The 24813-nt window shown below is 47.5% G+C and overlaps 1 protein-coding gene across 21 annotated transcripts in view; it reads right to left on the reverse strand.

Annotated features, from left to right (window-relative positions):
• The window catches only part of map2 (microtubule-associated protein 2), an 86307-nt gene that overhangs the window by 25747 nt on the left and 35747 nt on the right, over positions 1 to 24813 (reverse strand). For 20 of the 21 annotated variants that reach the window (XM_035535941.1, XM_035535926.1, XM_035535923.1 and 17 more), the window contains exons 3-5: positions 20623 to 20753; positions 6987 to 7212; positions 407 to 511 (exon numbers count right to left, since the gene is read on the reverse strand). In XM_035535941.1, the coding sequence (XP_035391834.1) occupies positions 407 to 511; positions 6987 to 7176 (295 nt within the window). In that variant the 5' untranslated portion in view covers positions 7177 to 7212; positions 20623 to 20753. The remainder of the gene's footprint in view (positions 1 to 406; positions 512 to 6986; positions 7213 to 20622; positions 20754 to 24813) is intronic. The other variant, XM_035535890.1, reaches the window with a different exon arrangement.

Genomic DNA, 24813 nt, shown 5'->3' on the forward strand with positions numbered 1-24813 from the left:
CCCTACCTGAGGGCAGTCTGACAGCAGTGGGGCTCTAATACCCTACCTGAGGGCAGTCTGACAGCAGTGGGGCTCTAGTACCCTACCTGAGGGCAGTCTGACAGCAGTGGGGCTCTAGTACCCTACCTGAGGGCAGTCTGACAGCAGTGGGGCTCTAGTACCCTACCTGAGGGCAGTCTGACAGCAGTGGGGCTCTAGTACCCTACCTGAGGGCAGTCTGACAGCAGTGGGGCTCTAGTACCCTACCTGAGGGCAGTCTGACAGCAGTGGGGCTCTAGTACCCTACCTGAGGGCAGTCTGACAGCAGTGGGGCTCTAATACCCTACCTGAGGGCAGTCTGACAGCAGTGGGGCTCTAGTACCCTACCTGAGGGCAGTCTGACAGTAGTGGGGTTCTAATACCCTACCTGAGGGCAGTCTGACAGCAGTGTCTGGGTGCAGCTCCTGCTCTCCCTTCAGCACTGCCACCGCCTCAGCTGTCACCTCCTGTACGATCCGCGCGGACACTTGCTCTGTGACACACAGACAAACACACACACACACACACACACACACACACACAATCAGCATATCTGAGTGACAGTCACTCCCAGCCCTGAAGACTTGGACTGTTCTCTCTGTTCTCTCTCCGACATCCAAGTCCTTCGAGCATTCAAATGTGTCGGACAAACACACAGAACAATGCAGTGTGGGACATCCTCAGAAACCAGCAGGACTTCACTGCCCCTCCCCCATCCCTGAGCTCTGGGACTGCACAGAGGTGCAGGGTAGTCCAGGGTAGATAGTGATGCCCTCACACCAGCATCCACCCCTACGCCACACAGCCGTACTTCCCCGACACGATCGGAATTCACCTAACATGCCCACGATTTGTGTCAGCTCTGGACAGTTTAAGCCAGTTAAAATTCCTTCATTATAGGGTGGGAAAATGCTGACAAAAAACGCCCTATGGGTTCGCACAGACACAATTATCCTTAGAAGATTTTCCGCCTTGTAGCTAAAGACAGGGAATGTCCTGTTTTCGGCCCAGGTTCCAGTTCAAGGTTAACGAACCTGAGTCTGTTTTTCTCTGAAGACTCGAATGTGGTTATAAAGCAAATGGAATAATACTTGTGTTTTCATTCCATCTGTTTTTCCTTCACCGAGCAGCAACTGAAAATGATGCGAAGAGGACATGAGGACGAGCGAAACGTTTTCTGTTTGTTGGATAAGGACAGCAACGGGACTGGCAGTGTTGTGAGAGAACAAATTGTCATGGCAACAGCGGACAGAGCGCTCACGAACAGCAAGTCTCCAATTAGGGAGCAATCTCATACCCAACCCACAGAGTAGCTGGTCAGGAAAGTCAAGAAAAAAATGTGTTTCACAAATTTCAAAGGTTTAGGGATCACCTAGCTTATCACAACCGATGCAGTTTTGCCAAATTTCAATCTTTGGATTCAAATTCATCTCTCTTATTTTTTAATTGTATGTATTTATTTTATGGTGTAATTAAAGCATTATTCATTACTCATATCATTATGCCATTTCTGTAAAACGTTATGGGAGTTATGCAAATGTGGTGCGTTCCACAACACAGTGAGCTGCGAACTGTCGTCTGCCACGTTGAAAAATGTTCCAAACGAATCATCTTCTAACAATCACGCTCGAAGCACGAGGCCGTCCTTTAGAGAGGCTTTTAGAAAATGCCAGATCTTCTCCACTTGCTGTTGCGTAACGTGGTGCTGAACGACCCGAACATAACGCCACGTGAGGGAATGAGAGTGAGCAGGGAATTAACGGACGAGGACCCCAAAGCAAAATGCGCCTGTGCACCCGGGTTCGGCACCAGCGCAGGTGTTGGCCAGCCCCAAAACGGCACAACCGCTCAGCTGTAGCTCTACATCGGTAATAAAGCACACCTTTACTTACACCTGCCTACTTTTTCCGCAAGACAAGCTGCCCAAAACTCACTGTAAACATACAAGCCATAAACATAATAAACTACAAGCCTTATCGCATGTGGTTTCATTTGTCAGGTGACTACTAGCACATATATGAGCTGTTTACTTTTATTAATTAACAGGCCCGTGGCGTATTAGTAGCTGCACAGGTTCAGAAGTGCGCCATTACGACGGCTCGCAAAGCCTTTGACGCGGTTACGCTCCATTCGTCCTCCCACATCCTGCACGCTATAGGCACTGCGCGGGGGTGGGGTGGGGTGGGGTGGGGGTTATCCGGGGAGCGAGCTAGTGCGGCGGGGTCTCTTTAGGCGGAGCTGCCTCCCACCCGACACATCCGAGCAACCCACACAGACACGGCAAACGCATGCGCGCGGACAATCGGAGCCACCCACGCACGCACGTAGAAAGAGAGAGAGAAAGAAAGACAGAAAGGGAAAAAAGAGAAGAATTCGCTGCAGCTCCTCAGCTCAGAGCAGCGCTCACATTATCCATTATGCCCTAGTCACGCGCTGCAAGAGCGCGGCTCGTGCGTAGCGGGGCTTTAAAAGCCCGTATCTCCACGCTTCTGGGTCCGCCCCTGGACTCACGTGGCTGATAAATATTAACGCTAATAATAAGCGAAAGACTAAGCCTAAGATCACGCTGATGGCTCCCACAAACCTTAAGGTGATTTCACCTGGAAAGTGCTCGCGCTAGTGCATTGGTATTCCTGCATGAAGTATTCCTTGAACAGCCCTTTGAAGGCAGTTGGGGATTTGGTACAGCGAGAGCAAACCGTTTCTAGCAACGCCATTAAGCGCCAGCAGATAATTATGTGCTGTAATTGCACATCGTCACCCACACACATCATTACTGCCACGGGTATCAGAGATGCGTCAAAAGACTAAAACAATACGGAAACCACAGAAAAGCCATTTCCTCCATTTGGGGTCATGCTTACTCAATATGCGACCAGGGACGGTAGTATTGGTTGGTGTAGACCTTTTACATCCGCGCCAACGTGCCTACACATTCGCGCATTGCTTTCGGTGTTCGCACGTTCGTTTATAACGGCCAAGGTTAATGTGCAGACGTATGGACGTGGCAGCTTCTACCAGGAGGGCCCATCCGCGCTGATGTCGCAGTGTGCGGGGCTGAACACACGTGGTCGTCAGCCTTTGTGTCTGAGAGACGGACCACTGCACCAGCACAGATGCCAGACGGCCCCTCCCTCTCGGCCCCCCAAATATTCCCGTCTGGCTGAGCAATGGCAAAAAAATGTAAAAAATAAAATAAAAAACGCGCATGCGCATCTACGCTTGCACGCGCACAAGCTCCTTCACATCTGCATGCATACACACGCGCGAGCACAAGGTCAGCAACGCTATTACTCTTAAGTCTTTTTCAATACCTCCTTTTAAAATACACACATTATTCTACTGCTCAAAGATAGGCAGCTGCATTCCACATTACTCGGGAAGATGAAACTTGACAGACAGAACATCCAACGTATAAAGCATTAATAACGCAAAACACAAAAGCATCTTGGACCATCTGCACAGAAAGCATCACATCACAGCATCACGTTCTATCAGTGCTCAGAGAAGAAAGGTCTGAACACTGTCTGAACACTGTCTGAACACTGTCTGAACACAATCTGTAGGCTGTCTGTCTCTGACCAGACACGGGAGTAACATGTCATCGTCTGTGCTCAGCTGGCATACGTTACCTGCCTGGACTGTGGCGAAGGAGAGCTCTTACCACGGAAGTCTGTCTGTCTGGCGGAGGGTCGGCGGTGGTTGAGAGGCGCGTAACACCGGCTCGGTGGAGACGACTGGCTTTCACCCTCGGCCGCGCCCGGATGCCAAAAGCGAACGGGGGGGTGGGGGTGGCACTGCTACCCCGTGCCAAAGAGCGGAGCTGTTGCCATGGCAACGTGCCGCCTAGGCCCAGGATAAATGTACGCTCAGCATGACTTGGCTTCAGTTAGCTGCCGACAGAGCAAGTGTGTGCGCGTGTGTGTGCATGTTACTGACTGAATCACTGTATGTGCAGTACTGGTGCTGTTTCTGCTGCCTGCATTCAAACAGAGAAACATGCCTGTATCTACCACTCTACAAACAGCCACTCTGACACAACAACAGTGTTATAGGACCAGAATAAATTGTGCAAGGTGAGAATGATGTGCGACACATCAACTACTGAGGTGCTGGGTCAATATGTACGCCAAATAAAAGCTTAAAGCCTGCGTTGTGCATGTGCCAACTGTTTGTTCATTTATCTTTAAATGTTGGCACTATGTCAGCTTTCGCTCTGCGCAGGATGACATCACTGACTAAGAATGTCTTTGAGCTCTTCTCAGACATGCTGAAGTGGTTCAGGGCTCAGTGTCTGGTGATCAGTCTGATTCAGCGCTCAGTATCTGGTGATCAGTCTGATTCAGGGCTCAGTATCTGGTGATCAGTCTGATTCAGCGCTCAGTGTCTGGTGATCAGTCTGATTCAGCGCACAGTGTCTGGTGATCAGTCTGATTCAGCGTTCAGTGTCTGGTGATCAGTCTGATTCAGGACTCAGTGTCTGGTGATCAGTCTGATTCAGCGCTCAGTGTCTGGTGATCAGTCTGATTCAGCGCTCAGTGTCTGGTGATCAGTCTGATTCAGGGTTCAGTGTCTGGTGATCAGTCTGATTCAGTGCTCAGTATCTGGTGATCAGTCTGATTCAGGGCTCAGTGTCTGGTCATCAGTCTGATTCAGGGCTCAGTGTCTGGTGATCAGTCTGATTCAGGGCTCAGTGTCTGGTGATCAGTCTGATTCAGTGCTCAGTGTCTGGTGATCAGTCTGATTCAGGGCTCAGTGTCTGGTCATCTGTCTGATTCTGCACTCAGTGTCTGGTGATCAGTCTGATTCAGCGCTCAGTGTCTGGTGATCAGTCTGACTCAGCGCTTAGTGTCTGGTGATCAGTCTGATTCAGTGCACAGTGTCTGGTGATCAGTCTGATTCTGCGCTCAGTGTCTGGTGATCAGTCTGATTCAGCGCTCAGTCTCTGGTGATCAGTCTGATTCAGCACAGTGTCTGGTGATCAGTCTGATTCTGCGCTCAGTGTCTGGTGATCAGTCTGATTCAGCGCACAGTGTCTGGTGATCAGTCTGATTCTGCGCTCAGTGTCTGGTGATCAGTCTGATTCAGCGCTCAGTCTCTGGTGATCAGTCTGATTCAGCGCTCAGTGTCTGGTGATCAGTCTGATTCTGCGCTCAGTGTCTGGTGATCAGTCTGATTCAGCGCACAGTGTCTGGTGATCAGTCTGATTCTGTGCTCAGTGTCTGGTGATCAGTCTGATTCAGGGATGAGTATGGAGGCTAAGGTCATCCCACAGGCCCCACCAAGGACCCTTGCTTAAAAGGTTCCAGCTTGCGTGGAGGAGCTGACGCCAGTCCCTGCTGTAAAAGCCCGGGGTGGAGGTGGTGGGGTGGAGTTCAGGGGCAGCCTCCCCCAGGCCGGAGAGAGCCCGACGATTACGTGGCAGGCTTAAGTGTGTGAGAGGAACAGGCTCTCCCATGTTTCCAGGAGACATACCAAATACCGTGCATGTTCCCGCGGGCGTCACAATTAACACAGTTCATCTTTCCTTTCATCCTTCCATCGGAATAACTCATTCCTCCCGATGTCTCTTTTCTGTACGCATGTGTGCTCCGTGCTTGTCCTATGCGAACGCAACTTTCCTTTTCTTTTTTCGCATCTTTTCTTTCTGACTGTCCTCCTCTCTTTCTCTGTCCCCTCCTCCATAAATCTCCCTCCAACTTCTCTTCTCACGCCACCTCCCCATGATCTTGTCTCTCTTTCTTCTTCCTCTCCCCAGTTCTCTCGTTTTCCCTCCCCCTCTTCCTCCTCACTCGCCACAGCAGACATCTCTCAACCCACGAGCCCTGCAGTCACGACAGTCCCTCAAACGCTCTCGATTCAAAGCTCCGACTCATGCTGTGAATTTCGGGAACAGCCTCCCGATCACAAAAGTGCCACACAAAGAAACAAAGTCTCCAGAACATCGATAAGTGAACTAGTTAGAAATTAAACATTGACTAATATAAACAGTTTTAGCACTGTTTATATAACAACCTTATTATCTATATATATTAATTTATCTATATTTTCTGGGTGTGTTAAGTGAATATTTGGAATATTTATGTGTGTGTGTTTGTGTTTATATATGTAGGACTGAATAACTGCTGCTATTAGGTGCGTTCCTCTTACTTCTTCTTACTGTTACGTTTATATTTATGGCTTTCGGTAGACGCTCTTATCCAGAGTGACTTACAAAAGTGAGGCATTCAGTCTCAGTCATGCCCTCTGAGTCTGTGTGTTTGTACATGCGTGTGTGAGTGCATATGTGTGCTTGTGTGCAAGTGTTTGTGTGTACATGTATGTGTTGTTTGTGTGTGCGTGCAGGTGGTTTGTGTGTGAACATGTGTATGTGCACATGTGTTTGTGTGTATGCATGCGTGTTTGTGTATGTGTGTGCATGTATGTTTGTGTGTGTGTGTGTGCTGAGTACTCAGCTCTGCTTTTTTGCTGCCAGGAGGTTCCATGGCAGCTGAGTTCCTGCAGTCTTGCTCTGTTGCCCTCTATCTGCGCTGACACAAATGGTCTGCCCCCACCGCCTCCGACACAGACAGCGGCGCGCTACACTCCCACTGTCCCAACTCCCACTTGCCGACTCTCCCTTACTTAAGTCGTGAGGAGAACCAAGCGTGTCCCACACACCGTGTCACCCACCCACCCGCTTTTCTTCCTTTATTTGTCAAGCATTAAGTACAAATGCAAATCATGTGTGGGAACAGCACAGGCTTCCTGTCAGCTCTCCGTTACACCGCTGGACCATGTAGAGTCAGTCAAGCCCGAGGAGTTCAGGTTCCTTAGCGTTAGCTACAATTACACGGCTTAAGAAAAGCCGCGCGCTTATCAGATTCGGACGGGCGCCCAGGCCGAGAGCAACATAGCTGCAAACCGAATTTCCTGACAATCAAAGCATCCAGCTTCCAGTGCTACGTCTGCACTTTGGCGCTCCCTACCTGCCGTGACGGCGTGGCCCGAGGGCAGGTCCCCGTTGAAGCCGTTTTCCCTGGCATAGGAGGCGGCACCCGGCTGACATGCCCGGTACGAGAAGCCGTTCTCCTCGTGCCCGACCGGGCTGGACGAGGCCTGCGCTCCCAGCGATGCCCACTGGGGGGCAGTGTTCTCTGGCTGCCGACCGTCTGCCATCAAGACCGGAGGAGGGGAAGAGATCGCTCCTTTCTGCTGAGAGAATCAAAGAGGAACGTACTTAACTAAAGCCAGTACAGCTGTGCAGCAATCTCCACACATTTACCCCCCCCCCACCACACACACACACACACACACATATTTCATGTCCACACACTTTTCTAAACACGATCCCCTGATCCAATCTGCTTGTTTCCTCTGTCAAAATCACATTTTACATTCCATTTACATTTTACATTTTGCGGCATTTGGTAGACGCTCTTATCCAGAGTGACTTACAAAAGTGCTTTGTCATTTACTCATAGAACGTATTCTGGCCAGTACAGTAGGTTAGAGTTCAAGATACCAATGAACGAGAATACTGCAGAAATACAGGAATCAATGTTGGAAGTGCAACATAAGCATAAGCTGTGTCAGACTGAGCTCTATATCAGACTGAGCTCTATATCAGACTGGGCTCTGTGTCAGGCTGAGCTCTATATCAGACTGGATTCTCAGACTGAGCTCTATATCAGACTGGGCTCTATATCAGACTGAGCTCTATATCAGACTGGGCTCTATATCAGACTGAGCTCTATATCAGACTGGACTCTGTGTCAGGCTGGGCTCTATATCAGACTGAGCTCTATATCAAACTGAGCTCTATATCAGACTGGACTCTGTGTCAGACTGAGCTCTATATCAGACTGAGCTCTATATCAGATTGAGCTCTGTGTCAGGCTGAGCTCTATATCAGACTGGGCTCTATATCAGACTGAGCTCTATATCAGACTGAGCTCTATATCAGACTGGACTCTGTGTCAGGCTGGGCTCTATATCAGACTGAGCTCTATATCAAACTGAGCTCTATATCAGACTGGACTCTGTGTCAGACTGAGCTCTATATCAGACTGAGCTCTATATCAGATTGAGCTCTGTGTCAGGCTGAGCTCTATATCAGACTGGGCTCTATATCAGACTGAGCTCTATATCAGACTGGACTCTGTGTCAGACTAAGCTCTATATCAGACTGAGCTCTATGTCAATGCAATAACAAACAATACCAGACGATAAGCATCAGAGTTTCAGTTTATCAGTATATGTGCAGGGTCAGTGGTCATTTAAATATTCCACAAATAGATAAATCTTCAGTCTTCACGCCACCAATCAGCCTTCACATTTACTCATGCACTGTATCACCACTGTGACCACTGCTGCTGATATTGCTGTCAGTGTTATTATTATTATTATTAGTAGTAGTAGTGGTATTATTATTATTATTATTATTATTATTAGTAGTAGTAGTAGTAGTAGTAGTAGTAGTGGTATTATTATTATTATTATTATTATTAGTAGTAGTAGTAGTAGTAGTAGGAGTATTATTATTACTATTATTGTTATTATTATTATTATTATTAGTAGTAGTAGTAGTAGGAGTAGGAGTAAGAGTATTATTATTATTATTATTATTATTATTATTAATAGTAATAGTAGTAGTAGTATGTTGTTTCTTTGATGCAGTAAAACAAATAAAATGATTATTTTTACACTACACCATAAATAGCTTCCCATCAAAAAGTAAGACTGAGACAAGATGTTTTATTAAAGAGGTCATGACCTGTTTGTAAAATAGCCCACCCAAAAAACAAAAAAAACAACAAAAAAACCCAACAAAAAAACTCAGGCAAATCCAATCAATCACAGAGCACTAGGCAGGCTGGATGTGAGTCAACTTATGGTATGCTAATCCAGACAGATGTAGCACACTGATCAGGTCTGTGCCAATCAGTAGTTTAAATCGGGTAAGCAGGTCAGTCCTGCTGAGAGAGACCGAGTGCAGGGCACGTGGGCACTTGCCCCGCTGCTCTGCCCTCACAATCATCTCTTTGTATAGTGCAGGAGTGAGAGAGTGAGTTCGGGGAGAGCAGGTCCATTCTCAGCTATTCTGACCTATCCTCTCCTGGGCTCTGGTGCCATACTTGACAGAACCTGGGCATTTTTTCTATAGCAATTTCCATGCATTCGCATATACTGGAATCAGTTGTGCATGTGCCTATGTGTCTGTGTGTGTGTGTGCGTGCGTGAGGCGCAGAGTTCCGAGCAGCCTCCAGTCTTAATCAGCGTTCCGCCCCGCTATGCCTTCTCTCCTCGCCCCCTGTCCTGCTCCGCAGGTGCAGGGCTCTGTGCTTCCTCACTGACCCCCTCGGAGGGTCGGTAGGGTTCATGTCCTGTCCTTCCCAGCGAGTGGACAACGTGAGGCCCTGGGTGACTGTCCAATATTCTTGGGTCTGCTTTGATGCTCCCAGCCTCCCCGCCACAAGCACCTATGGTTTCTTTCTGTGCCTCTCTCTCTCACCTTTTGCTCTGCTTTATCTCTCTCTCTTTTCTCTCTCTCCCCACTTTCTTTCCTTTTTTCTCGCACTTTCCATCTCCTCTCATTCTTCCGTCTTTCCCTTCTCTCTCTGGTTCTCTCTCTGACCACTGTCCTGCGCACCCTCTTTCTTCCTGTCTCTCTAACAACTCGTTTCTCTTCTGCTCTCTCACCCTCTCTCTCAGTTTCTCCCCCTTTCCCTCCATCTCCTCAAGCCTCTGGCCATTCGTGACTGCGTCCGCTCCCCTCCGATTACAGCCGAGACTCGGGGCTGACGTGCCCCCTCATCCTCTCGGCGAATCTTCACCGAGGAACTTGGGAATGTCTTCACTCCCGTGGTCTCTCGTCTGTGCATGACGTGCTACGGCAGGGCGTGTAAGTGCTACAAATCAAGGTGTGGTACTGGGACAGTTTCTGTGCTGCTAGGTCAGAACGTCTCTCTCACAAATCAGCACCAATGCATGTGAGGACTTTGGCAGGCTGCATGCTACGCTCGTACGGCTGGGCGAAAGAGAGAAGGCTTCAGGACTGAGCTCTCTGTAGCAGGGCCTCTGTAGAAGCCCAGCATAGTTACACCCACATGTGTTTGCAGGACACCAGAAAACAGTACATATTAATCACAGTATATATGAATAATAGTATATATGAATAACAATACATATGAATAACAGTACATATGAATAAAATCAGACCCAAGAAATTAGAAGGTGAGTAATAGTTGCACAAGATGAATCCAGTTTGCATTGTTTACCTGACTGCTTATATTCAATGCAGGGATCACGGACATTATGGAAATCCTAATGAATCATTTTAAGGTCATAATCACCCCCCAAATGTGTCCACACTGAATTAAATAAAGACTTCTGCAGCTGCGTTTTCCATGAAAAACAAACACAGAGACGCAAGTCTCACATTTATCTCATGTTTAGTAAAATGGTAGAGCTTCCCCTCCAGAACAGGGCCAGACAGTTACACTGCGTGACCAGTTCAGCTCTGCTGGGATTTGTCAGTTCTCCAGCACTGGAGTTTAGCAGCCCTTGATTTAAGCTTGAACAACACCCAAAAGGCTGAGCAAAATAACAACTCCACTGAAAAGCTTGTCGGGTAAATATTGAGGTGCCCTCAGACGCCAGCCTTGGGCAGACGAGCCGTGCCATCCTCTGAGCCTTGTAAGCACAGCCCTGATGAGTAGGCGAAGCACGCCCACGGCACTGTGGGTAAGAACTCAGCGAATGTAATGGAGGCCCTTTCTTTAGTGTCCCAGCATTCGTAATATTCTATAAGCTCTAAAGCTGGTTTAACCTCTCTGCCTCTCTCTGAAGATCTTTAACTAACAAATCAGTAATCGAGGACACACACACACACACACACACACACACACACACACAGCAGTAGAGTCATGGTAAACGTGATGACTGGAGCAGCACTTAAGCTTGCTGAACACATGCCGCAGTTAACCTCTCTGCCATACAGCACCCCCTGGTGGGCAGAATCACCCACGGCAGCAATGCAGGCTCCCACACCACATTATACGCGGGTGGCAAACATAACGCCCTGGCAGACGTGGCTGTAAGCCCTGTCAGCCTTGCTGTCTGTGGGGCCACAGATGCCCATCGCTACAAACACCTCATTCTTCGCGTGTGTGTAGTCTGCGCGAATCCAGGGGAGACGGAACAGGACAATGGCAGCATTTAAATGGCCCTTCAAGGCCGGTCTCCCCACCACGCTGTGGGCAGGGATGTTCTGGCTTCGGTATACGTAGGTCATGTTGTGCCAAACGCTCATACTGACCGCGTGCAGTTTTGCGTTTCTGAGGAGGACTCTGTGGACAGACCAGGTAGCAAAGTGGAAAACCAGCACTTCCCAAACTACAGACTTCCCCAGGATCCCCGACTCTGATTCCCGGGCCGTTCCCACTTGGTTATTTTTTCTAAGTTCTGTCCTAAATTCAGACTTTTGTTCTTTGGAAAATAAGGCGCCACTCTACTGACAGTCAGGACAGAAGCCTCATCTGTTAAAGTGTGACATTGGTTTATCATCAGTTCATATCTACACTATTTACACTGTGTCTTTTGCACAACTTGTGTTAAAAAAGAAAATTATATCTCAGTTCATATGGTTTTGCATTTCCTTACCGCTCAATAAAGCAGTAGGAAAACAGAAACAGAAAGCTCTCAGTGGCTTGTACAAATAGAAACTATTTTATAAAACCATAAACTATAGTAAAAAACTATATATAGTATAGTATAAAACTATAGTTTTTTTAATGAATGAAGAAATTAATAACGCAATTAAAGTACAAGCTAGTACTATAGCAAAACATCGCCATAGAAGAAGATGCAGTCTTCCCCAACATTTCCCCCAAAGTCCACCGTGTGACGTGGCTGTCTGTCCTGAGAGCTGTCCTAGCCCGCGTTCTGTTTCCGCACAGAACAAAGTGGAAGGAACACGAGGTGAGACACCAGCTGAAATTAGGGCGATGAGTTATAAAGTGTGGGAGAGAGAGATGCCCACAACTCATAGCGAAGTCAAGCTGGCAGCTGAAACTTGCTTATGTGTGAAACGTGCTCTTAACGTGCCAAAAGCCACAACGACGACAGCAGCGAAACAACACCTGCAGCGAGAGGACTGCGAGTGCACCAATCAGAGCGAGAGACCCGGAAGCACTGGAGCTTCCCGAAGCTCCGGCGTCCCTCGCTGGCGATCGACACAGGAGAATCCTACCGCGGGTCAACTAATACTGCGAGCGAGGTGACGCTGATGACGACTACGTCTTCCCCCTCACAGGCAGTGGTGCGCCGCGATTTCCCTGCTGTTCCAGGTAGTTTTAGGGTGTCTGAGCCGGGACAGGGTTCTGTGTGTGTGAGGGCCCGGTTGTGAACAGCAAGGACAGGGTGGGAGCCCGAGGGGTCCGGGTTCAGTGCTCTCGGCAATGCTGGCTAGAGAGCTGTCCAGCACCCACCGTGGGGGCAGAGGGTCCAGCATGATGACTGGGTGCTTCTGGACGCTCGAGCGTCTCTTTATTCTCTCACTGCAGGGAATGTCCGGCATGAACAGATGGGGCAGGGGGTTGATAGAGAGATGGGAATAAGAGAGAAAGAAGGACAAAAGAAGAAAAAAGGGGAGAGGGATGAGAGAGAACGAAGAGTGAGAAAGAGTGAAGGAGCAGACTGAAGAGAGGCAGGAAGAGAGAGGCAATGACGAGAGAATCCTGGAGCTCTCTCTCTCTCTCTCTCTCTTGCGTGCACATACACACACACACACACACACACACACACACACACACACATACTCCTACAGAAATTGGCTTGATCATCTAGCAGAAGGCAGCGATGCACACAGGGCTCCACCATAAGTCCACCTGTCCGCGGCTCACTGATCAGACGGTCGACCAATCACAGGCCACGCTTATCCGGAGTGACTGATGCTTCTCCTTTAGCTACCTGATCTTTATCTTTTTGTTTAACTTATTGTACAAACTTAGGACTGTCAATAGTAGGACAGTTAGCTACAGAGGACTAATAAAGTGATTGCTTAGTGTATCAGTAAGTAATTGATTACGTGAGAGAATTACCCCCTGCAAACCACTGCGGGCCCAACCCGAGCGATTGGCCCCGCAGGGACGTTCGTGACTGCTGGTCAGCGATTGGTGGTGGTGGGTGAGCTCTGACTTTGATTGGCTGAGAAGTTACACCAGTTAGATGGGTCATTTCTCTCAGCCTAGATAGAAGTGACAGCTTTGCCCTTCTTTGTTTTCCCCAGAATGCTGAGCAAGGGAAAGTGGTTTCTCATTGGAGGAGGGCAACGCTTGGAGGCGGTCACAGGCAGCCCTGCTCCCCATGTCCCATTGGATAAATACTGGGCCTGGCCACACCCACACCCTAAGTCCCACAGTTCACACAGCCACATGCGGCAGGGTGACATATCAACGGCACTGAGCTTGTCCTTAACCCTCACTTGGTCAGTCACTTGTGTGTGAGCTGTGTGCAAACAGACAGACACACCAGCACCCACTTTAACAAAGTCTCTATGTACAGGTGGGACTGTGGTGATCTCGTCATGGAAACTATGCTGGTAGTATCTGCTCAGGACTAGAAGCCTGAAAAAGCACCACACAGGTGTCTGTGAGGGCATTGTTTCCCAGTCCGAACCCTGGAATGCCAGGGTTCGCAGTAAGAAGCACTGGGAGACATTGATCTTTGCTAACAAGGAAACTCCCCAAAGCTTTTACTGAACACATACAAGTCTTAGATATTTAATGCATGTATATGTGGGTTGGGACTTATTTGTAATTCATAATGCATGAGAAAATTAATAAAAAATCAATATTACACAGCACTGAAAAAGTTAATTATAGCTGGTATGGTAAAGGCAGAAAGGATTGGCATATTTCAGGCTCCATTAAAACACACCTCCATTATAACACACGTCCGTTATAACACACCTCCATTATAACACACCTCCATTATAACACACCTCTGTTATAACACACCTCCATTATAACACACATTTATTATAAAACACATCAGTTATAACACACCTCCATTATAGCACACCTCCGTTATAACACCTTCGTTATAACACACCTCCGTTATAACACACCTCCATTAAAACACATTTATTATAAAACACATCCATTGTAACACACCACCATTGTAACACACCTCCATTATAACACACCTCCATTGTAACACACCTCCATTATAACACACCTCTATTGTAACACACCTCCATTATAACACACCTCCATTGTAACACACCTCCATTATAACACACCTCCATTATAACATATTTCTAGCTTCTTTGCTACACAGCACCAGTGGCAGTGAACACCTTGGAACATCTTTCTTTATATCAAAGGGGTAAGAAGCAAAAATCCGTTTCCTGTCTGAACACATACTGAGAGCATGTCTCTCACTGTCTGATGCTTGTAACTCATATGTTTCCCAACAGAAAGCACGACAGCTGAGACATCCCTGACTGTTGTACTGTGGAATTTACTTGAAAGAGAAATTGTCCCGTGGATCCCAGTACAAAAGGGAACCGGCAGGGTGGATTAAAAGTTTATCAAATGTGAGAACATGATTGTAAAAAGGAGGTTAGGCAGATTAGTGAGACCAGCTGTGTTTGGTATCACTCCTGCAGGAGGAGGATTTTGGAACTGAAAGGTGGTTCTGCTCCAGAGAAGTAGCGGTCAAAGGTTTGATCAGGGTCACATCTGTGCAATCATGCCAGCAATGGCACGGGCAAAGGAAAATGACATTTATTTGAAATATTCACTTCTATGCCTTTGTCTGGTGCACACTGGCTTGCTGGTACACTGACCTGAGGCAGTTCAATTGCTTGGAAATGGAAGCTGGGAATATCCTATTGGAATGGGATAAGGCACGGGCCAGATGTGGGGTCATGACCCTTTACAGAAGCAGAAATTGTGTTAGCTAGATAAAGTGACCAAGCCCCACACGTTTTAAGCTAACAATGGAGAAATGACCCATTGATATTTTATGTGGGTAATAATGTTGGACTGACAGCTTCCCTCCGCATACCCCCGTCTCTTTCTCTGTCTGTTTCCCTCTTTCTCTATCACTCTGTCTCTCTCTCCTTGACTGTCTCTCTGTCTCTGAGTCTCTCTCTGTCTGACTCTCTCTCTCTCTCTCTCTCTTTGTGTCTCTCTCTGACTCTCTGTCTCTCTCTGTGCATCTCTCTGACTCTCTCTGTGTCTCTGTCTCTCTCTGTGGGTGTCTCTCTCTGACTCTCTCTGTGTCTCTGTCTCTCTCTGTGTGTGTCTCTCTGACTCTCTCTCTCTGTGTCTCTGTCTCTGTGTGTGTCTCTCTCTGACTCTGTCTCTCTCTGTGTGTGTCTCTCTCTGACTCTGTGTTTGTGTCTCTCTGACTCTCTCTGTGTCTCTGTCTCTGTGTGTGTGTCTCTCTCTCTGTCTGTGTCTCTCTGATTCTCTCTGTCTCTCTCTGTGTCTGTCTCTGACTCTCTCTGTGTCTGTCTCTCTCTCTGTGTCTCTCTCTGACTCTCTCTGTTTCTCTGTCTCTGACTCTCTCTGTGTCTCTGTCTCTCTCTGACTCTCTCTGTGTCTGTCTCTCTCTCTGTGTCTCTCTCTGACTCTCTGTTTCTCTGTCTCTCTGTGTCTCTCTCTCTGTGTCTCTGACTCTCTCTGTGTCTCTGTCTCTGTGTGTGTGTGTGTCTCTCACTCTCACTCTCTGTGTGTCTCTGTCTCTGTGTGTGTGTCTCTCTCTGACTCTCTCTGTGTCTCTGTCTCTCTCTGTGTGTCTCTCTGACTCTCACTGCATCTCTGTCTCTCTCTGTGTCTCTGACTCTCTCTGACTCTCTTTGTGTCTCTGTCTCTCTCTGTGTCTCTCTCTCTGACTCTCTCTGTGTCTCTGTCTCTCTCTGTGTGTGTCTCTCTCTCTGTGTCTCCCTCTGACTCTCTCTGTGTTTCTGACTCTATGTCTCTGTCTCTCTCTGTGTGTCTCTCTCTGACTCTGTGTCTCTGTCTCTCTCTCTGTGTCTCTCTCTCTCTCTCTGTGTGTCTCTCTCTGTCTCTCTCTGACTCTGTGTCTGTCTCTCTCTGTGTGTATCTCTCTCTGACTCTCTCTGTGTCTCTGTCTCTCTGTGTGTCTCTCTGACTCTCACTGTGTCTCTGTCTCTGTGTGTGTGTGTGTCTCTGACTCTCTCTGACTCTCTTTGTGTCTTTGTCTCTCTCTCTGTGTCTCTCTCTGTGTCTCTGTCTCTCTCTGTGTGTGTGTCTCTCTCTGTGTGTGTCTCTCTCTGACTCTCTCTGTATCTCTGTCTCTCTCTGACTCTCTTTGTGTCTCTGTCTCTCTCTGTGTCTCTCTGTGTGTGTGTCTCTCTCTGTGTCTCCCTCTGACTCTCTCTGTGTTTCTGACTCTCTCTATGTCTCTGTCTCTCTCTGTGTGTCTCTCTCTGACTCTGTCTCTGTCTCTCTCTCTGTGTCTCTGTCTCTCTCTCTGTGTGTCTCTCTCTGTCTCTCTCTGACTCTCTCTGTGTCTGTCTCTCTCTGTGTATCTCTCTCTGACTCTCTCTGTGTCTCTGTCTCTCTCTGTGTGTGTTTCTCTGACTCTCTCTGTGTCTCTGTCTCTCTCTGTGTGTCTCTCTGACTCTCACTGTGTCTCTGTCTCTGTGTGTGTGTGTCTCTGACTCTCTCTGACTCTCGTTGTGTCTCTCTCTCTCTCTGTGTCTCTCTCTGTGTCTCTGTCTCTCTCTGTGTGTGTGTCTCTCTCTCTGTCTCTCTCTGACTCTCTCTGTGTTTCTGACTCTCCCTGTCTCTGTCTCTCTATGTCTCTTTCTCTCTCTGTGTCTCTGTCTCTCTCTGTGTGTGTGTCTCTCTCTCTGTGTCTCTGTCTCTCTCTCTGTGTCTCTCGCTTTCTCTCTCTCCCTCTCTCTTTGTCTCTGTCTCTGTGTGTGTGTTTGTGTGTGTGTCTCTCTCTCTCTCTATCTGTCTCTCTTCCTCCCTTTTACATCCTGAGCATCTGACTCACTCCTTTACCTTTGTTGCTGCATTGCAGAGCTCTCCGTCCACTGCAGGAGACTGGAGTATACATGCACATCCCCCCTCACACATGCACCGACTGACCCACACACACACGCGCGCACAATGCCAGACAGGGGACCGAAAATGCAAGGCCAGGCAGCACGGCTTCCCCGCAGACACAAATTTCCCTCCGCAAGACACTAAAAGAGAGCTGCTGCCTGAGCTGCTCATGGAGGCAACACTGAGTGCTGCCGCTAAAACGACCAGGCATGGGGGGGGGGGGGAACGGGACTAATCGCACCATCTTATCACTTTATGAATAGAGAGCACAACTGTGGGAATAGAACAGAATAGAACAGAACAGATAGAATAGAAAATGCCATTATGACATTAGTGCATGTGGTTACCTGATTCACAGAGCTGTGTTCTTGTTCTGCCCAATCCCAAGAGCTGTCTCACCAAACACCGAGGAGAGAGGATCTTCACACTTACGCGTCATGTCCATACCCTCCAGAGTAATAATCATTTTTCTAATGCTCTAGACTTTCTAGTCACTACTGATCTTAAGGACTGTTTGAACCAACACCTCAATAAAATCAAATCAGGGATATTAACACAAGATATAATATCTGTATAATAACGGATTCCTTAGAAAGGAATGGAAGCTGTCATTAAAAGTCTACCATGATCTAGTTTGTACTTCCAGGTTTGATACTGTCCCTCCCAGCTTTTGTTCTATGTTTTCCCTGTCTTGTGTATTTTAGTTCCATTCCGTAGCATTAGTTTCTTTTCCTTCACCCCTCGTTTGTTTTTCCATACCTGTTCCTCATTTCTAGCCTTGTTATGTTCATGTATTTAAACCCTATCTGATGCCCTGTGTTTTGCTGCTCATTGTTTGCTTTATTGAATGTTTGAAACTCTGTATGTCTGCATCGATGCGTTTGAAAGCCTGTGCCCGTAAGTTTGTACTCCGTGTATCTAGTCTGACTGTTTATCCTAGCCTTCGTGTTTCCTACCATATGGTATAGCCTGCTTCCTTTGTTTGCCTTCATGTTTTTTGGTATATAATGTATCCCCGTAATCTCCATATTGTCCCCTTGACCCTGGACTACTCCAATGACTACGACTCTGGATCTGCCCCTAATAAATCTCACTCTTCACTGCACATGCGTCCACCTCCTTACTGCTCACTGTTACAGATATTACATGAGTTCTGTTGGCACAGAGCCAAACCTGACAACTTACGGCTAAAGAGGCACATTGCAGCAAAAAGCTGCTCTTTACAAACACATACGCATGTTTTTCACACTCCATATAAGCATATAAACACACACACATATGAACACACATACACAGAGGAAGTTTGCTGGCACAGCTTCAGGGATCAAAGCAGCGTTAAAAGAGAAGAAGGAGCTGTCCAGAGAGTGTACACTACAGCCCAGGTGCTGCGTCCCTCTACCAGGCTGAGTGCAAGTGTGAGCAAGCTGACTCCTCTCTCCTACACACCTCTCCCTTGTTGGATGGATGGATGGATGGATGGATGTATAGATAGATAGATAGATAGATAGATAGATAGATAGATAGATAGATAGATAGATAGATAGATAGATAGATAGATAGATAGATAGATAGATAGATAGATAGATAGATAGATAGATAGATAGAGACTGATAGGCAGATAGATAGAGAGATAGATATACAGTCAGAGACAGACAGACAGATAGATAAATAGATAGATAGAGACTGAAAGGTAGATAGATAGATAGATAGACAGACAGACAGACAGACAGACACATAGATAGACAGTCAGATAGATAGATAGATAGATAGACAGTCAGATAGATAGATAGATAGATAGATAGATAGATAGATAGATAGATAGATAGATAGATAGATAGATAGATAGACAGACAGACAGACAGACACATAGATAGACAGTCAGATAGATAGATAGATAGATAGATAGATAGATAGATAGACAGACAGACAGACAGACAGACAGACAGACACATAGATAGACAGTCAGATAGATAGATAGATAGATAGATAGATAGATAGATAGATAGATAGATAGATAGATAGATAGATAGATAGATAGATAAACTGGGACAGGAAAATGAGGGAAGGAAGGCACAAAGATCATGAAAGAGTGAGAGTGTGAGAGACAGCACGAGAGAGAGATAGAGTCAGTGCATGAGGGACAGAATGAGAGAGATAGAGTGAGAGTGTGAGGGACAGAGTGAGAGAGTTAGAGAGTGTGAGGGACAGAGCAATAGAGAGAGAGAGATAGATTGAGAGTGTGAGGGACAGAGCGAGAGAGTGAGAGTTAGAGTGAGAGCGTGAGGGATAGAGCCAGAGAGTGAGAGTTAGAGAGAGAGTGTGAGGGACAGAGCGAGAGAGTGAGAGTTAGAGAGAGAGTGTGAGGGATAGAGCCAGAGAGTGAGAGTTAGAGTGAGAGTGTGAGGGATAGAGCCAGAGAGTGAGAGTTAGAGAGAGAGTCTGAGGGACAGAGCGAGAGAGTGAGAGTTAGAGTGAGAGCGTGAGGGATAGAGCCAGAGAGTGAGAGTTAGAGAGAGAGTCTGAGGGACAGAGCGAGAGAGTGAGAGTTAGAGTGAGAGCGTGAGGGATAGAGCCAGAGAGTGAGAGTTAGAGTGAGAGTGTGAGGGATAGAGCCAGAGAGTGAGAGTTAGAGTGAGAGTGTGAGGGACAGAGCGAGAGAGTGAGAGTTAGAGAGAGAGTGTGAGGGACAGAGCGAGAGAGAGAGAGTTAGAGTGAGAGTGTGAGGGATAGAGCCAGAGAGTGAGAGTTAGAGAGAGAGTGTGAGGGACAGAGCGAGAGAGTGAGAGTTAGAGTGAGAGTGTGAGGGATAGAGCCAGAGAGTGAGAGTTAGAGTGAGAGTGTGAGGGACAGAGCGAGAGAGAGAGAGTTAGAGTGAGAGCATGAGGGATAGAGCCAGAGAGTGAGAGTTAGAGAGAGAGTGTGAGGGACAGAGCGAGAGAGTGAGAGTTAGAGAGAGAGTGTGAGGGACAGAGCGAGAGAGTGAGCGTTAGAGTGAGAGTGTGAGGGATAGAGCCAGAGAGTGAGAGTTAGAGTGAGAGTGTGAGGGATAGAGCCAGAGAGTGAGAGATACAGTGGAGATCTTATTGTCAGGCTTGTGTTTGGGTGTTTCGCATGTGTGCGTCACTCTCATTCCCACGCATGCAGCCCACTCACAGCTCTAAGTGCTCCAAAAGCTGAAACACACACACACACACACACACACACACACACAGCCCCCCTATCTTTTTAAAAGACTGTTCATTGCCACATCACCTCTGTCTTTCCCATTTGTGGTAGCTGCGCTTGCAGAGCGCAGGGCTGTCCGACGCCCACCACTGCCTGAGAGCCCACAGTACTGGCAGCTCTGCTGAAAATGGATGAGCTGCTGCAGGTGTAACAGGAGTACAGGGAGGACACACACACACACACACCGGCTCTGCGTCCAAGGGCTGGACTGAAATACTTTTAGGTTACAGATTCCCTCCGAACTCAGAGAAACGTTACACTCAGTCTCCTCGTTGGTAAGCACATCATCTGCAGGAAAGGGCCTCACCTCTCTTGGTAGATCTAGGCTCTAGGCGATGATGATAGCTGTGTGCGTGAGAGTGTGCAGGGGGCTGTTTCTGCCCTGTGGGGTCACTCAGAGCACAGGCCTGATGGTCAGAAAAACCCGTGAGGTCACACCTGTAGAGGAGCAGAGAGACAGTCTGGGTCAGTGTTTAAGACTTCTAATTACAGTAATACAGCTGGGAGGAGCCTGTGTGACACCAGCAAAATGTGGCCGGTGTATGTGTGTGTGTGTGTGTGTGTGTGTGTGTGTGTGTTTGTGTGTGACTAATATAGAATGAGATCATACAGTGTTATTAGCAGCAATGAGATCATACCCAGTGTTAATCATGTGTAGGTGAGACACCTGTCTGAGCCATTTGACCTTTGTCAGCACTGAACATACACACACACACACACACACACACACACACACACACACACACACACACACACACACACACACAAGAACACACATGCACTCCAGGCAAAGCAAGGAAAAACAAAATACACCTGCATCTCTGTCTAGTTAACACATACACACATGCTCTACCTCCCTCAAGGAATAATGAATGCAGTTTTGCTTGTATTTAAACCACACACACACACACACACACACACACAAAATGCATTCTTTGATTCTCATATGTACACAAACACGCAACATGCATATCACCTTCAAGGAGATATCTGCAACAAGACAGATGAAATTGTTGTAACTTAATCAGGAAATAATCAGGAAATAATCAGACACTACTACTACTAAACAGACAGGGCATCTGAAAGGCACAGCAGAGAATATTGTCTCATTTCCCACACTGTAGTCCCTGTCTGCCTCCTGGTTTGCTGAGGGTTATACCTGTTGGGAAGTCTCTACAATGGCCCCTCCCTTTTCACACGGGTTTATCTGGCTTCTCATTTTTCTGGATCATTCTAAATCATTCTAAGTACCAACATTAAAACGTTATTATTTGTTAGAGGATGCAGGGGCCACCTGTGTGGCAACAATTGTTTTTTTTTATTTATTATTATTAGAATTATTATTATTACATGAACTATTCAGGCTGGTGATAATTGCCTTTGCATAGATGGAAAGGTCTTTGCAATTATAACAGTACATAAATTGTGAGCCATTACATTAATGTGACCATGGTTACTGCTGGATTTAATACCCCTGTGCTCTGAACTCCTAAATGTATATCACATTAGCACTTTTAGCTGAACTGCCTCCTTGTGGGCCAGAGTGAATGTGGCCAGGGCTACAGGGCTAAGGTGGTCTATCACTTGCATGGTGGTCTACTGTCTGCACTCTAAGGTGGTCTACCACCTGCACGATGGTCTATTGTCTGCACTCTAAGGTGGTCTACTACCTGCACGATGGTCTATTGTCTGCACTCTAAGGTGGTCTACCACCTGCACGATGGTCTATTGTCTGCACTCTAAGGTGGTCTACCACCTGCACGATGGTCTATTGTCTGCACTCTAAGGTGGTCTACTACCTGCACGATGGTCTATTGTCTGCACTCTAAGGTGGTCTACCACCTGCACGATGGTCTATTGTCTGCACTCTAAGGTGGTCTACCACCTGCACGATGGTCTACTGTCTGCACTCTAAGGTGGTCTACCACCTGCATGATGGTCTATTGTCTGCACTCTAAGGTGGTCTACCACCTGCACGATGGTCTATTGTCTGCACTGTAAGGTGGTCTACTACTTGCACAGTGGTCTACTGTCTGCACTGTAAGGTGGTCTACCACTTGCACTCTAAGGTGGTCTAACAGCACAGTGTACTCCAACTAATCCATGAAGCGTCATCAAATCTTGCAACACCGGCAACAAAGTATGGAATTTTGTCTACAATAACTGCTGAAACTCCCCCCAATAAAGACGGGCAGGAGTGCCAAAACCCGGATGAACCAGACGCAGCTGACAATCTAAGAGGAAGCTGCTCCGAAAGGCACATGGCCATCTGAAAGGTCTCGCAAAGCTGCAGGTCGGAGACGATAAAACGAGTGCTGAAGGATCGGCAGGCGTGGGTACAGATGGAGTTGAACTGTGTTCTGTGATAAAGATGCAGTTGAAATTTGTTCAACTCCACTTGGAGATGGAGCTGCCATACAGATGCAGCACTAACACGGAGCCCTGGCTCAACGGCCAAAATCCCTTGGATTGAAAAGTAAAAGGCTGCCTGTCCATCTTCCTGTCGTCCTGCTTATGAGCATTTGTGGTGTTGGGAGGCTCAGGTGGGTCTGGGGAGAGCTGGAAGACTGCACAGCGATCAAAGTAAGTGAAGAATACAACAAATGAAAAGGTAGCACACATACACACACAATTAGGTGTATAAGGGATCACATATTCGTATGTGTTTGCATGTATGTATGTATGTATGGTTTTCGCTTCTTATGTTAAGAATATTTTATGTGTAATAAAATGTATTGATTCTTTAGAGCTCTGATGACACATAGGTTTTGTTGCATGTGCATAAAAAGTGATCTTCTAAATCAGATGATCCAGAACCTGCAGTGCCTCGTACAAAGCCACCACAGCCAAGCCACCTTTTGCTTTATACTCTACAGAAATCATTCAGCTATTATTAGCATGACGCATTTTTGCTAGCAAGGCCTGTAGTCTTCCCATTGGAGTTTCACGTTTGGTAAGAACAGGAATGTCAGGAGACTTGGTGGATCAGGATGAGGCAGCAGTTCCGTTATGCTGGTCAGGCATGTTCAACACATCCCTGATTACACGCATTAATGTGCTGATAGCAGCTGCTCCATTGCGTGAGTAAGCCCTGCTGTGGGGTCTGGGAGGCCAGTGTGTGTGTGTGTGTGTGTGTGTGTGTGTGTGTGTGTGTGTGTGAGAGAGAGAGAGAGAGAGAGAGAGAGGGAGGGAATGTGTGTTTCAAGGCAGCACTGTGTTGAGCTTGTACAACAATGACAAATAAAAAAAACAACTTTTGGATATCAGCGCACAACATGTTGAAAAGGATCCGTATGTGGTGGCATTTTTTTGGCTTGGCCCCTTATCTTGGAAAGCAGCTGCAGTTAAGCATGGAATTAAAGTCAAGACAAATGGAGAGGATGGGGAAGGCTGGAACTGCGACTGAGCCTGGAGCTGATCTACAAATCATGGCACCGGCGAGCTGCAGGTCTCCCTCCGCAGAGGCACCTGAGCACACAGCACCGTTCCAGTGTGGGGATGAAATATTTTCATTGTGGCAACTGCTGTCGGTGATTCATCTATTCAGAGCGGCACAAGGTCGCGCCGTAAAGTACGCACTGAAGGTGTGTATTGGGGCCGGGAAACTTCCAGCCGCTCGAGTCAAAAGAAGCTGGACCTTAGACACGAGCCCCCCAGCTCGGAAAAGAGGGAACAAAAAAAGGAACGTTACCTTGAGGCCCGCAAAAGCTACAGCGCCATCGTCTTAGAGCGAAGCAATGAAATGAAATGAAACCATAATGAAAATACACAATATCTGCATGTCTGAACAAGCAGAAGGCTGTGTGCCTGCAGACCGGCGGACCTGGTCAAAGACCAGCTAAACCAGCTAGACCAGCTAGACCAGCTAGACCAGCTAGACCAGCTAAACCAGCTAGACCAGCTAGACCAGCTAGACCAGCTAAACCAGCTAGACCAGCTAAACCAGCTAGACCAGCCAAACCAGCTAAACCAGCTAGACCAGCTAGACCAGCTAAACCAGCTAGACCAGCCAAACCAGCTAAACCAGCTAGACCAGCTAGACCAGCTAAACCAGCTAGACCAGCCAAACCAGCTAAACCAGCTAGACCAGCTAGACCAGCTAAACCAGCTAGACTAGCCAAACCAGCTAAACCAGCTAGACCAGCTAGACCAGCTAAACCAGCTAGACCAGCTAAACCAGCTAAACCAGCTAGACCAGCCAAACCAGCTAAACCAGCTAGACCAGCTAGACCAGCTAAACCAGCTAGACCAGCCAAACCAGCTAAACCAGCTAGACCAGCTAAACCAGCTAGACCAGCTAGACCAGCTAAACCAGCTAGACCAGCCAAACCAGCTAAACCAGCTAGACCAGCTAGACCAGCTAAACCAGCTAGACCAGCCAAACCAGCTAAACCAGCTAGACCAGCTAGACCAGCTAAACCAGCTAGACCAGCTAGACCAGCTAAACCAGCTAGACCAGCTAGACCAGCTAAACCAGCTAGACCAGCCAAACCAGCTA

The sequence above is a fragment of the Electrophorus electricus genome, chromosome 2 (genome assembly GCF_013358815.1).
Source record: "Electrophorus electricus isolate fEleEle1 chromosome 2, fEleEle1.pri, whole genome shotgun sequence".
NCBI lineage: Eukaryota > Metazoa > Chordata > Actinopteri > Gymnotiformes > Gymnotidae > Electrophorus > Electrophorus electricus.